General features: G+C 40.1%; 3 protein-coding genes across 3 annotated transcripts in view; 2 read left to right on the top strand and 1 right to left on the bottom strand.

The window, feature by feature from the left end:
* Nucleotides 1-1,857: 1,857 nt before the first annotated feature.
* On the top strand, nt 1,858-4,124 carry znf593 (zinc finger protein 593). Its single transcript, XM_023393712.2, has 4 exons — nt 1,858-1,902; nt 2,231-2,470; nt 3,459-3,521; nt 3,702-4,124. Exons 2-4 carry the CDS (start codon nt 2,271-2,273, stop codon nt 3,826-3,828), a joined length of 390 nt encoding a protein of 129 aa, XP_023249480.1. The 5' UTR covers nt 1,858-1,902; nt 2,231-2,270; the 3' UTR covers nt 3,829-4,124.
* A 1,164-nt stretch (nt 4,125-5,288) lies between these two features.
* On the top strand, nt 5,289-13,141 carry selenon (selenoprotein N). The gene is made up of 12 exons (XM_023393752.2): nt 5,289-5,773; nt 6,591-6,708; nt 6,837-6,967; nt 7,971-8,183; nt 8,267-8,391; nt 8,974-9,111; nt 9,191-9,272; nt 9,792-9,980; nt 10,070-10,175; nt 10,965-11,077; nt 11,204-11,305; nt 11,549-13,141. Exons 1-12 carry the CDS (start codon nt 5,585-5,587, stop codon nt 11,714-11,716), a joined length of 1,674 nt encoding a protein of 557 aa, XP_023249520.1. The 5' UTR covers nt 5,289-5,584; the 3' UTR covers nt 11,717-13,141.
* A 50-nt stretch (nt 13,142-13,191) lies between these two features.
* The window catches only part of LOC111644768 (oxidation resistance protein 1A), a 12,505-nt gene continuing 11,253 nt past the window's right edge, over nt 13,192-14,443 (bottom strand). The window contains exon 16 of the mRNA XM_023393747.2: nt 13,192-14,299. Coding sequence (XP_023249515.1) covers nt 14,160-14,299 — 140 coding nt within the window. The 3' untranslated portion in view covers nt 13,192-14,159. The remainder of the gene's footprint in view (nt 14,300-14,443) is intronic.

Consider the following 14,443-nt stretch of genomic DNA (forward strand, 5'->3'; position numbering starts at 1 on the left):
GTCTGACGCCGCCTTCAAGTGCCGTCGGAATATTTAAACATATCAGCTGAACTCATGGGGCTGAACTTCACCCGAATGACCCGACCACAGAGTGGGAAAGTGGGTGACGTTATGTTTTAATGGTATTATTTATTGCTACTGTCGTTACGTTTTGTTAATTAATTAACCTTATTTTATATTTAATACAGCCCTTGGTCCGTAAACTTTTTTTTTTTTTTTTACATGTTTTTTTTCACTTACTACTTTGTACATATTTCTACAAAACATTATGTGTAAGTCAAAGTGTATATAAAAAAATGTAACCCAGCAAAATGAAACTGCTGGCACAACATATGCCTGGCTCCTCGGCACAACTCCGGTCCATATACTTCCACATCTGGGCAGAGTCTGGCTGTTATCCTCCGGTATTGACTGACGGCTGGAAGATTTTGTGTGTGTGCACCAGAATGGGCCCTGATGTTGAAGTAGCATCTTACAGTCAGTGGGCCAGATTCGGGCTATGGGACGTATATTGCCGTAGACGGGGCCAGAAGAAAACAAGCACGAGGCACAAGTATGGGCCAGATTTATTTTGCTATCAAGGAAGTACATTAAGAGCCACTAGAAACTAGAGTCAATTCCTAGTAAGCACAAACATACTTGGCCAATAAAACTGATTCTGATAATTTTCTTGTTTAGTTTTATGTTTTGTATTGTTTCATAGCCTATATTTTTTATTGTTAAGTTTTATGTGTGTGAAAGGGCCATCTAGGTACAACAAGAGATATTAAGTTTACTTTAATGTATGACAAAGAAAGCTGCCGAACTATTTTCTGTCAATAACTAATTGATTAACTGATTAATCATCTATCATCTATTATTATTTATGGCCACAAACACCTCCATGGAGGTGAAAATGAAATTTGGGAAGAGTGAAGGAAGAATAACATAACTACCCAATTTCTTCAATTACCACAGAGCATAAAATATCATTACACAGAGAAAACTGGTGCAATTCAGTCAGAGCAAACACTCAGCAAATCATGCGGAGCAATTAATGATTTTTTCACTTGATATTAGCGATGGAATGTAAATAAGTAGGCCTATATTTAATCAAGTAATGCACAGACTTGAGTATTTTCCTTTCATGTCACTTTTACATTTCACTACAATTCTGAGAGAAATATTGTACTTTTCACTGCACTACAAGTATTTGACAGATCTACATTACATATTAAGATTATGCATGCAAAACATAGGAAGAGTTAATAAAATATGTTTTTATTTATCTATTTTTAGATTAAACAACTCTACCTAACAATACATAGCTGAAACTATTAGTCGATTAATTGATTGACAGAAAATTAGTTGGCAGCTATTTTCATAATTGTTTATATGGGTTTTCAAGGCAAAAATGCGAAACATTTCATCCTTCCAATTAATTTTTTTCAGTTCTATAATAAATCAGCTCCACTTCAATCAACTACAACAGTAAAATGCTGTTTACACATTAATGCATAAGAAATAATAATCTAATCATTTGACAGTCACAGGGGCCATTGTAGTACATTACAGTACATTTTACTGATTATACTTACATACTTTTACCTAAGTAACATTTTTAATGCAGTGGCTACTTTTACTTGTATTTTACAGTGTAGTTTTTGTTCTTCTATTTAAGCTAAGAGCCTGAATACGATTACCACCACTATTTATGTGCTTAAATATCAGAGTGAGAGGTTGGTTCACTTTTTGTATGTTACGGTTTAATTTTATTATTGCTTATAGAATGCCAGTTATCATTTTTCCTCTGGTCGTTTCCCCAAATACTGGTGTTTGGCGCTCTCTATAGGTGAGCAGGTGTATGTAAGTCTTATTTTGACCCGGAAGTACATTTATCTCTCTCGGCAACACGCGTGGAAGGTAAGCAAAGTCTTAAAATGGATCTGTGAAGGGTTTTTAGAAGTAAATCTACTACATAATTGTTTTTTCTTCAGCTGAACACCAGTTTGTTTATCCCATAGCATTTGAGCCGGTGGCAGTGGCACAAAATGGCCACTTTTAACAGTTTAACTTAACATCTGGACTTTCTGTTCTACACTGTTAATAAGACAGTAACTGCAAATTCCAACCGCAGTTCATGGACAGATTTTGGAAATCATAAACCCTGGTGGAGAAAATGAGTAAAGCGTTATTAATTTCCCCCGTGATATTCGCCTACAAATAAGTTCAACTGTGTCGATCCCTGCAGTCTGACAGGTCGTGTTTCATCCTGCCCTGTAGGATCGAAGATGGGGAAGTCCAAACAAAAAGGAAACCACAAGAGTGACAAGAAGAAGAACATCGCGAAGACATGGAAGACGAAGCGCAGGACCAAAGATCTGGACCAGATCCACACAGACATGAAGCCTGAGACAGCAGCCAAACTTCTGCACCAGGACGTGGACTACGACGTGACAGGATGCGCACAACACTACTGTTTACACTGCGCGTAAGTTTCTCCCTGTTTGTCTTTACATGAACACACATGCAGTATAACTGAAATTAGACCTTTTAACGGGGAATTCATAAACATTTTTTAACATTTCCTATTTATTTTCTTTATTAATTATGTATCAGTTCCAAAATATTACGTTTACAATACTTCTGTAGACTGGTTGAATTGGTTTGATACTATCGAGGATTCCTTACCCAATTCCGATAAATAAGGAGTAAATGAGTAAATCTCATTAGCATCAGTGAGCCAATGAGCATGCAGCATGCTTGGACAAAGATCTAATAATGATGGGTGATAGGCTGTTTATTTTCAGGAACGAGCTTGAGTGTAGAAAGAAACCCAGTTTAAAAATAAAGCCAAAGTTAAACTAGAATTTGTATCGCAAGGTGTATTGTAATTTTGTGTTTGTTCAAATGGATTTGATAAAATTGGTCTTGATAAAAGTATCTTTAAGAGTTGGAATCGAAGTCAAAGTATCGGTATCAGTACTGAATGATACCCAGCCATACTGCTGTCACATAAGACATAGAAAAGACCAACATCCTGACAATTGAGAAGCTGCAACTTGGGGAACTTTTCGCATTCTTGGTTGAAAAAAAATGGTGATGAACATCTATTATCAAAATAGTTGCTGATTAATTTTTCTGTCGTTTGACTAATTCAGTGGTTCCCAACCAGTGTTTATGACACAAGAGTTGTAATCAGTGAAAAGAAATTTTTAGATTCAGTCCTGAAGATGTGAAGTGTGCAGGGTTTCACAAGAAAAAAATCAACAAAATTTTGAGACAAGTCAGAAAAAAGAAGCCTAATTTTTGTGTAACATAAATACATTCATCTTATGTCATCCCTTTAATCACCTTCAAATTTTTGAGGGACCCTTTGGGGGTTTCAAGTTGGGAACCACTGGACTAATTGATTCCTTGTTTCAGCTCTTCTGTCAACAGAGTCGCTGTTTAACACAGTGGTACTTTATGTCTTGCAGGAGATATTTTGTGGATATGAGATCCTTGAAAGAGCACTTCAAAAGTAAAGTGCACAAAAGACGGTAAGACACCAGTATCTCTTATATCTGTCATTCTGCCTGTGCTCACATATTGTGATGTAAAATTCATTCAACAAATTACTTCTTGCTCACGTGGGATTCTGTGCCATAGCATACAGTATAATACAATGGATAGGTAACAATCTGACTTTCCAAGCTTATCTCTTTTTTTTCTCCATCCAGGTTGAAACAGCTCAGAGAGGAGCCCTACACCCAAGCAGAGGCAGAGAGAGCAGCAGGTATGGGCTCCTACATCCCCCCAAAAACTGTTGAAGTGAAGACACAGCCTGTGGAAGAGGACATGGACTGAGAGCCGCCCACGTTAACTCATGGACTGATAACTCAATAAGAGAAGCATTGACAAAATGGATAATGCCCATGTGATTTTCTGCTGTCACAAATGCCAGGTGCATTGTTAAATGCCTTTTTGTGACAAATAATGTTTGTTTTTTCAGCCAGCTGTTATGTAACTGGCTGTTTAACTTCTGGGTATCACCAGTATCTGGAAAGCCTTACCTTACACTGGGTAGTGTCATGCAACATGTACCTATGTAAATACTGAGTATGTGTAGAAATGTGTTGAATGATAATAAACTATAAAATGGAGTGGATTCAGTCAGATTACATTTATACAGTACAACACGGTGTAGTTAGAGCAAAGTTTCTCAACTAGAGGTCATTTTTTCCTTGTGACATACTTCATATTTTCACCTAACTTGACAATCAAACTGAATTGTCATTTGTTTTCCCTTCATAATTCATTTGAATTGAGGAAACTGGAGCTGTGGATGATGAGTCACATCGTCTGTAAGCAGGATAAGTTTTAACTGTTCAGCCCTGTAAAGATAATCGAATTAAACAATCTGAGAAGAACAAACAGATTTTTTTGGAACTGCATGCAACTCATGTCCACGCCTTCATTGTAACCTAAAACTAGGGTCACACATAAACTGTTTCATTTTAAGTGAAAATTTGTACTTAAGTTGAAGGCACAGGGTCTTGTCTCACTGTTGGCAAAATCAAATTTACAGAGATACAGATTTCAATGTGAACATGTTAAAAAAAAAAAAAATTCAGTAAAGGGCAGTCCAGCAGAAACAAAGCCTTCACTTCCACTGGTACACATGAAGTTACAACGGATTTAATGACAAAGCCCTTTGGCAGGCAAACATATAATTGAAGCTTGTTAACAGACATTCCTGGGATGAACAATACAGCCCTGCTCCTTTAAATGTGACTGCTGTGCCAGATCCTAACTCCTGCCAAGCTGGAAGGAATGTACATTAGAACATCCGGTTAACACCTTCAAAATAAGGTCCTCGACGGTGAAATGACAAGATACGTTTAGGTTTAAACTAGTGTGCCCTCAGCTCTCCGTACGTCACTCGGGTCACAATCATCCCCCGAGAAGGGAAAGATAACGCACATGGCCGAAAGAAAACAACATTTCCACACAACAGACTTAACATACCTTCCAGCGAGGAGGAATAAGAACCGAGCGGAGAGTCGTTTGGAAATTTTGAACTTAACTACTGGTTTTCGTTTCAGAAAAGCGTTTTTTATCATTCTGGACAGGAAGCACACGTGAGAATCACGAAAATACATTTCAAGATACAAACTGAGACTAGCTTTTAAAAATCCTTTATTTTACCACTTCCCTAAGGTTTCCGTACGGAACGCTATGAAGTCAAATCACACGGAGCGCGCAGGTCATATGACTAACTAGATGTAGGTACACGAGAGTTTTATTTCGAGCCCGCAAACACCTAATGTCCGGTTTTATCCGAGCTACTGTTTGCTCGCTTGACGCATCTTAACCACATCCATATGGTTTCCAGATTAGATGTGGGAAATAAGAAATCTGTGCTGCTAGCTAACATTTCCCAGCTGTTTCTAGCGAGTGTAACGGCCAGAAAGGACGTGCGGTCCCCGGCTCGTGGACGACAGACCTCTCGGTAGATTCTAAACACTTAAAGGAGGAAGTTTATACCGAAACGTCATTTTCGGTTTTTCTACGTTATCCCACGACCATGCCCTCGTCTAAATAGCCTTGGTGGAGGTCGAGGATGGCTGCAGACGTGGATAAAAGAATCCCCGAGGATGAAAGCAAAAATTCGCCACAGAAAGGGCATCAGAGACCGGGCTCTGGCTCCTGGATCTACAGGGGGATCTGGACCCTGCTGGTAGTCGGTGCTGTCCCTCTTCTCGCTTTTGGGATCAAGAATTATCAAGATGCCCAGCTCGTCCAACGTCATGTGAGATCCAGATCTGTAATAACGTTATACACGTCCCATAATTTAGCAGCGATCTTAACCTAATGCAATTTTTATTTTGAAAACACCGATAAGAAATAAACATACGGACACATTATAGATTCTCAGTAAGGGATGCATGCCACATGCCGAAACTAACAATCCACAGCTCTACTAATAGAAAGTTTGCATTGGCCTTAAAGTGCATTTTCCGATTATTACTGTATGTTGTACGATTACTGTAACATCTCTACAGGAAGACCCTCTCCTAAAAAATGTGTATAGAGTAATTATTTGTCAGACAGCTCACTAGCCTTAAAACACCGCGTCTGCAGTTTTCCCACCCCATGGAGTTTTATTAGGGGGTTGTAGCTCTCAGCCTCTTGTTTAAATCCACACTTGTTTGCGTACAGAAGGTCTCCAAGTTGTTCTTGTGCCTCCCTCCCCCTCCTTTCCCCTCCATTGTACATGCGCTAGTAGGCACGCATCTGTCTGAGAAAGGGTGGTCGACTGAAATACATGCTAGGAATTTGTGGCCTCTGGGCTGATCTTTATCCAGGCAGGACTGCTGATGAATGCTTAGACAAAATGCTATAGTACTGTAATGTCCTTGAAAAGAGTATCATACCTCAACATAAAAGAAGTGCACATCTGCAGCAGTGTTTTTGTCAGCCATCTCTTTCCAATTTGTCATTTTCTAAGATATTTGTGTTATGTGACATGATGGCTCACTGGCCCAATTTTTAATGCTGCATTGAAAATCCCTGAAGCATGTGAAATGACAACAAGGACCAGTCTAACGCATGTGTCCCTCCAATAGGAAGAGAGTGTTCGAACTCTGGGTGCTGAGGGGCTTTTTCTCTTCTCCTCCTTAGACACCGACCATGACCTCTATCTCAGTCCGGAGGAGTTTAAACCTATTGCAGAGAAACTCACAGGTACATTACGTTATCTTTTCCTCTGTGTGTCCCCTCACCCTTTCCTCTTTTACTAACAAAAGCGCAGTATCGCTGGTCACATGCTGTGTAACCCTACATTGACTCTGATGCCTACGGCTTCCTCACAGGGATTACACCCCCTGTGGATTTTGAGGAGGAAGTGATCCATGACCCCAATGGAGAGACTTTGACTTTGGAGGCCAAAATGCAGCCTCTGATGCTTGACTCTATGACAAAAAGCAAGGATGGCTTCCTTGGGGTAAGAAAAGTTCTTTACAACTGTACAGTTTACATGCTATTCAGATCTGCTAGTTTCTTTAGCTTGGCAGTTAGCGATGTCTTAGCGACGCCTTCTCTCTCCCTCCCATTATCCTGTTCTCTCTGGCTCTGTTTGGTGTGTCTTATGTTTTGTTATTACCCTGCCTCCTTTAGTAATAATGGTACATGAAATAAAAGTAGATTATTTGTCGTAATGGAGGCGAGGCTCAGTGAATTGGAAGCACTTCTCTGCTTCCCTGCTGCTCCCAAGAAGCTGGGAAACCAGGGTGGGAAGGTGACTGCCTGTAACAAGAGGTGTAGCCCTAAGCCCCTTGGTAGCACCCATACACTGCAGCCATGCACTAGGTTTATACCAAGTCTGGTTTGAAAAAAGTCAATCAATATAGCGACAAATACACTAAGTTGGATACACTGCAGGCTGTAAATGCCCTCCTCGTAGAAACTGTTTGCGCCAAATCATTTTGAAAGAGAACAGCCAATGAGGAAACTCCAACTCAATGATGTGGCATTGACCCATGGTGGAAATATGGTCACTCAGTCAGTCAGGGATATTCGTAATCATATGGCTGGCCCCTCTGTTGCGTTACAGCCAAAAATCAGAGAGAAGTCTGCAGCAGTCACACATTCGCTGATTTCTGAAAGGTCAAACACAGCTTTTGTAAATAACCATCACACCAAGATACTTGAGATAGTTGGAATTAATTCAGTTATTAATCTGAAATTTTGCAGTAAATTTTTTTTGTCTGAGTCAGCTTTTTGTGAATGCAGTTCACTCAAAATGTGCAAGCAACCAAGAATTGAATCAACAATGAAATAGCAGTAAATTAACATGTAATCAACTTATAGTGATTAAATTGTAGCATAAAGAAACTTCTTCTTAGTTTTGTTCTGAACAGATTTTTAAAGCGAGTTAAAGAAGTTTTAAAGAATTTACCAATAGGAAATTGATGAAATTCCTGGCTTTCTGCCACCGTCTCCTGCAGGTTTCTCACAGCTCCCTGAGTGGGCTGCGGTCTTGGAAAACCCCAGCAGTGCCTTCTTCTTCCTTCTCTGCCAGCCAGTTCAGGGTCTTCCTGCCCCCAAAGAACAAGGTTGAAGTGGGAGACACGTGGTGGGTGATTCCTAGCGAGCTCAACATCTTTACTGGATACCTGCCCAATAATCGTTACCACCCTCCCACACCAAAAGGCAAAGAGGTATCCTAAAAACAAACAATCCTGTTTAATCGTGGGTTAGGTTGTAATCGATATATTGACAAACTGCTCTTCTCCTGCCGCAGGTTCTCATCCACTCCTTGCTGAGTATGTTCCATCCTCGGCCCTTCATCAAATCACGCTTTGCTCCTCAGGGCGCAGTCGCCTGCATTCGTGCCAGCAGTGACTTTTATTATGACATTGTCTTCAGGTGAGGAAGAGACACACAGGACTAATATGGTGCTTTTTCATCCATTTGCCCATTAACTTAGAAATGATGTACACTTTGCATTAGTGCTGACTTGCAACCAAAACATATCATGAATTTTTAAATTAATGTCTGTCAGGCAGCCATTGGTTTTGCTTTAAAATGAGTATGCAGAAACTGATCCAATTGGAAACTAAAGGGATGTGGGATTTCAAACTGTCTATTTTATACTACGCATTTCATGTTTGCATTTTTTCTTCCCCCAGGTTTGACTTGCTGACATCTTGTTCAGACATTTTGCAATACTTTTAACAGCCTCAAATATCAGATGTCACAGTTTGAAAACATTTTAAAGCTGTATTTTCATGTGACAGCAATTCAACATAGACAAAAGTCATTGCAATCTGTTGAAATAAATCCTATTACTGCCTGAAAGGTCAAACTACAACTAATGGTTTGCTTTGGAAAATGGTCAGCAGTAATGTTAAGTATACAGAATTTGTGATTAAGAGGATAGAAATGCAAGACCGTTCGTTTGCACCAGAGACTTTAAAACTCAACTACTCACTCTGTTTTCTTCTGCAGGATTCATGCAGAGTTCCAGCTCAACGATGTGCCAGACTTTCCCTTCTGGTTCACCCCGGGCCAGTTCACTGGCAACATTATCCTCTCTAAAGACGCATCTCATGTCCGCCACTTCCACATCTACGTCCCCAATGACAGGTAAAACCTTTGCACACAGCGTCCTGATGCTGTCGTAAGCTACTGTAGAGCCGGTGTGACACGTCCTGTTGTGTTGCAGGTCTCTGAATGTGGACATGGAGTGGCTGTACGGGGCCAGCGAGAGCAGCAACATGGAGGTGGACATCGGATACCTGCCGCAGGTACAGCTGCTGTGATGCATTTCTACTTAAAAGAGCACTGAGGCCTGTATTACTTAATTTATGTGATATTCCAGCACTTAGTGTTCTTATCTTTGTGCAGCCACATGATGGAGTGTAATGATGTGAATAATGAGTTTGGTGGGTCTTTTTTTCAAAATTATGACAGCATTTTTTTGTTAAATTCCCCTACTGCTAGAATTTTTTTTTTTCATTGAGCTACGTGAAAGTAAACGCATGTTAAGCTCCTGTTTTTTCTTCCGTTAGTCCTTTATATGTTAAAATAAAATCAACTTGATTTTTTTCACAGATTTTTCTTCTTCTTTGAGTCTTTTTCATATGATGCTTATTTCAATGTACTACTGTCTAAACCAGACCAAGTTTGACTAATTATCTATTAGCAAGTTACAGATCACCGAATTTTTTTTATGTTACCCTAGAAACACAATATCACCGCTCAAAATATATAATGCTATGCTGGGTAAGGTTTCCTTGTATTGAATGTTTTTCATGTGTTTACAGTTAGAGCTGCAGTCCACAGGCCCGTCCACTCCATCCATCATCATGGACGAGGAGGGCAACATTATCGACAGTCGGGACGGCAGCAGTGAGCCGATCCAGTTTGTCTTTGAAGACATCCACTGGACTTCAGAGATCAGTCGGCAAGAAGCCACCCGACGCCTGGAGGTCACCCTCTACCCGTTCAAGAAGGTAAACATCCACATTGCTTATGTTTCGCCTGTATTTGACATGAAGCATGTAGTCGGCACACTGTTGTTTCTCATCGCTCTCCTTCCCAGGTGTCGTACCTGCCTTTTTCAGAGGCCTTTGAGCGAGCCGAAGCAGAGGAGAAGCTGGTGCATTCCATTCTGCTTTGGGGAGCATTAGACGACCAGTCCTGCTGAGGTCAGACCATTAACAATTAGGTCATTGCACAGCATTGTAAACTAGCAGTGACATCTGAGAGGAGTAAGATTTGGATTATGAGGCTAAAAATGGGCTAAATGACAAAAAGCAGGCTTATAAAAATGATACCACAAAAACTCAGTTTCTCATGCAAGGGCGTTCCACAGTCTGGAAGCATATTGGGGAAAAATGGAGTTACTTTAATCTTCAGTCAGCAGAAGCATCTGAGGGTTCCTCCTCAAATATATTCCATATTCATTTATTATGAGTGACGATATGCTATATTATGAAATATTATATTTTTCTGTAAGAAAGCCTACACTTGGCTTCAAAAGTTTAAGACCACTGGCTTTATATTGGAGCAAGACTACCCAACTTTTAAAGGAGGAAATAAGATGATGAAAAGTTTAATTCATAAGCAATAAAGCCCGCTGTTGCTCAGTTTAATACATTCAGGTGTTTTATTGCCACAGACGCATTTGGTCTGGTGTGACCAGTAGCTTATGGTTGCTAATGTTAGCTAATATAAAAAAACTTAAGGCACGTTACTGAGCCACTTAGCAAACTTTATGTCTCTGCTCCACTTGTAGCTAAACTGCTTTTTAGCATTTAGCATTATTCTATCACTTGTCACTTGTAGCCACAGTGGCCTCAGTTCAGCAAAGGTCACATAGTACCACTTAAAAAGCAAATCAAGTTAGTACCTGAAATTAACAACTTTGAACTGTACATTTTGGTGTATTTCTGTGGCATTTTTAACATTTCTCTCTCCTCTCTACTCCTCTGAAGGTTCAGGGCGAACTCTCCGGGAGACAGTCCTGGAAAGTTCGCCCGTCCTGGCCCTGCTCAACCAGAGCTTCATCAGCAGCTGGTCTCTGGTCAAAGAGCTGGAGAATATGCAGGTGAGCAGTCATAACAGTGCCACACTCCAGTTAGTAAGCAGCCAGTAGCAAGTTGACCGGAAAAATGCTTTATCCTGCATTTACTTTAAGGGCAGTTGTTTCTAATTAAGTTTCTTCTTTTATCAGGCTGATGAGCAGAACCCTGTGTTGAGTGAAAAGGCCCGCTTACATCTGGAGAAGTACAACTTCCCTGTGGAGATGATGGTGGCGATGCCTAATGGAACCATTGTAAGTATTTTTGTAATATACAATCATAATGATATCAGTGTTAAATCAAGAAATTTTAATGTGAACTAAAAGCAGCATTAAATGTTGGGTTTGCATTACCACTAACTTAACACACTGTAGGATAGTTAACAGTGAGGCTGATATCAGTGAAATAAAATTAAATACAGTAACACGCATGCATCGTCTTCTAGGTTTTCTAGGCTTCAGTAAAACCTTTCATCTACATCCTGTGTGTGGTTTTAGGTCCACCACATCAATGCCAACTTCTTCCTGGACGAGACAGCCATGAAACCAGAGGAGGAAGGACTAACTTTCAGCTTCTCTGCAGGGTTTGAGGACCCCTCTACATCCACTTATATCAGCTTCCTGAAAGAGGGGTTGGAGAAAGCTAAGGAGTACCTGGCACATTAATGTGTGTGTGAGTGTGATAGAGCCTGAGGGACTAAACTGGAGGAAATGACAACCATTCCTCTGGGTAATGATCCAAGATAAGGAAAACCCTCCAACAATTATATAGAGAAGCTTTCTCATCTATGTTGGCAGCTGAGAAACGTTTTTGCCTTCTATTCTGTTTGTTACTATTTATTTTGGGCATCTCTCCTGGTCAGAAATGTTTTATATACAGTATTTGTATTGTGACAAACGGCACATATACTGTACTGTTAGTCAATATAGCATACTTTCATGAAATATAAAGGCCTTGCACTCAGCTGTAACAAATATGTAAACATTTAGATCTGCTCTCTCTGCTTCGCAGCTGCTGATTAGTGTTGGTATAACATGTAGACAGAGGCCTGACAACTCATTCTTGAGTGCAAGTGCCAGTGCCGTCCTAAAGACAAATCATAAATGCATCACGACATGAAGCAACATTTGATATTCCTTCTTTTATATCCTGGTGTTGCACGTGCAATATTTAATGACAAAGTGAGTTTTCCTGCTGTTGAGTGTACCCAGAGGCGGCGCTGGGGCAGTTGTTGCCTCCAGTTGTGCTTCAGCAGTTTGTGAAGACTTTGCCTGAAAGCCCTCCGTGGGCTGGGTAATGCCTGATGTTCTTTGCCGAGGCTGCTGGAGGGAACACCCTTCTCTGCCTCAGGGGACAAACGCAGCAGGAAAAATTAAACTGGACTGCGGCACATAAAGTGATTAATTCAGCTGTTTTCTTGTACTTTTTAGTTTGAAACCAAATGTTGGAATATTTTGAAGATTTCTTTTGTTTAGAGGAGGATGTAAACACACCAAAGAAACATTGTTTTTAACATGTACAGTAGCTGGCTTGCAGCTAGGGCAGCTGTTGAGCACAAAGAAATTCAGTAGGTTGCTTCCCCCAGGTTCATATTTATGTAACTCAATGGAACCAAATAGTCCTTATCTTTGGAAAATTGTTTGATCCTTGAACTGAAAGGCACATGATACCGTGTACTGTTGTTATCCTCTTTTAGGCTCCAGTCAGAATAATGTGTTTGCTTGTGTCTTCAGCAAGACAAGGACATCCTTGATATTTTAAGGGAAAAAATGTGGCAAACCTGGATCTACCATTAGCTGTTTTTCACAGTATGTCTATTTTCACCTTTTCAAGTCATATAAAAAGAAACGCTTCTTCTTCAATACCAAATTCCTGTTTTTAGTGTAAAAAAACAAGAACCTGGGGATCAAGAAATCCCACCTGAAGTAGTGACAGTGCATTTTGATAAATCAGAATAAAAGTGTTGCACTTTCGAAGTCATACAAGGTCGTGTCAACGTGAAATATCTGACCTTGAAACCTTTAGGAGAGGAACAGTTATCCTGTGCCATCTTTTCACAAGGTGGAATTAAAGAGTTTTTTTTTTTTTAACCAGTTGAATTGTGTTCTTTCTCTCAAGTACAACAATCAAGCATACAAAGTTGTTTTTTTGTAATTTTCACATTGTGCTGATTTTTATTAACTAATCTACAATACTGTACAATGTAAGCAAAGTAGACGAGGAGAACTGGACTGAGAGCATGTTACGGATACAGTTGAATGACAAAATTGCATTAATTTGCAGTAATAATCGAGTCTTTTGTGTCATTCAGACACCACAGTGGTGTATGAGTCATCACTTGAAATGAAAAGAGTTCAGAATAGTCATGGATGAGGCGCTTAAGATTCACTGCAGGTACGGATGTTTTTCAGATGGAAAGCTTTTCTCAAACTCGAGCTCCAACAGTTCTTGTGATGAGTTAATTTATGCCCTCTATGAAACTAATGATTGAAACCTGTAGAAATGAACAGTGACTGAGAAAAGAACTGTATTAGCGGGACTGTTGGCTGTATACGTGCAGTTTAGAAATCTATTCGGAAAGAATACTAAAGTGTGTTTCAAAGGTTCAGCTTTGACCGAACACAGCTGTATGAAAGTGGGGACATGCATTACCTATGAAGAAGTATCATGTTCACAAATGTTGAGAAGTTACTGATTCACATTAAGAGCAAAGTGCATTATCTGAGACTTGTAACCTACTCCAGTTCAAAACTGAGGATTCAACAAACCCATTTCGGTTCAGCTCTACTCTCTACTCACTACAGCAGAACTCAGTTTGGTTACCAAACCCACAGGAATGAGTCAGCCATGAAACTAGCCACCATTAGATCCAACTCTGGGACAGTGAGCTGTTCAGGATCAGCCTCGTTCATTTCACGAAAATCAACAGCACTTAATCACACGCACGAATCCAGCAGTTTGAAGTTCAGATTTTTTTTGACATGGATGTTACCATGAAATGAGCGAGCAGCTGCTTATGTTTTTGCTCAGTGATAAATACCGTCTTGATAAAGCTGATCAGCAGCGAAGAGATGAGTTTAGGAGAAACTCAACATTGATCCAGTGTCCTCAGCTGAATGTCCATACCTCCAGCTCCATGACTCGGAAGTCGTCCGTTTCTGAGAGGCAACAGTTATTGAAAGTGAAGCAGGGGCTGCTGCGGCCCAGGTACAAATTCTCATCCACCCACAGACCGAAGTGACCACTGCAGAGGAAACAGAAAAAGTATTGAAGGAAAAAGAAACTGAGCCTTTTTTTCTTTAACTTGGTTTGACTGATTATCCATGATGGTTTTCACATAACATACAAGTATACTGTAAATTGTATGTAAGAGAGAAAGTGGGTGGGTGGGT

Source organism: Seriola lalandi, unplaced genomic scaffold (genome assembly GCF_002814215.2).
Source record: "Seriola lalandi dorsalis isolate HSWRI2012SDOR001 ecotype SW California unplaced genomic scaffold, Sedor1 jcf7180002054942, whole genome shotgun sequence".
NCBI classification, from domain to species: Eukaryota; Metazoa; Chordata; class Actinopteri; order Carangiformes; family Carangidae; genus Seriola; species Seriola lalandi.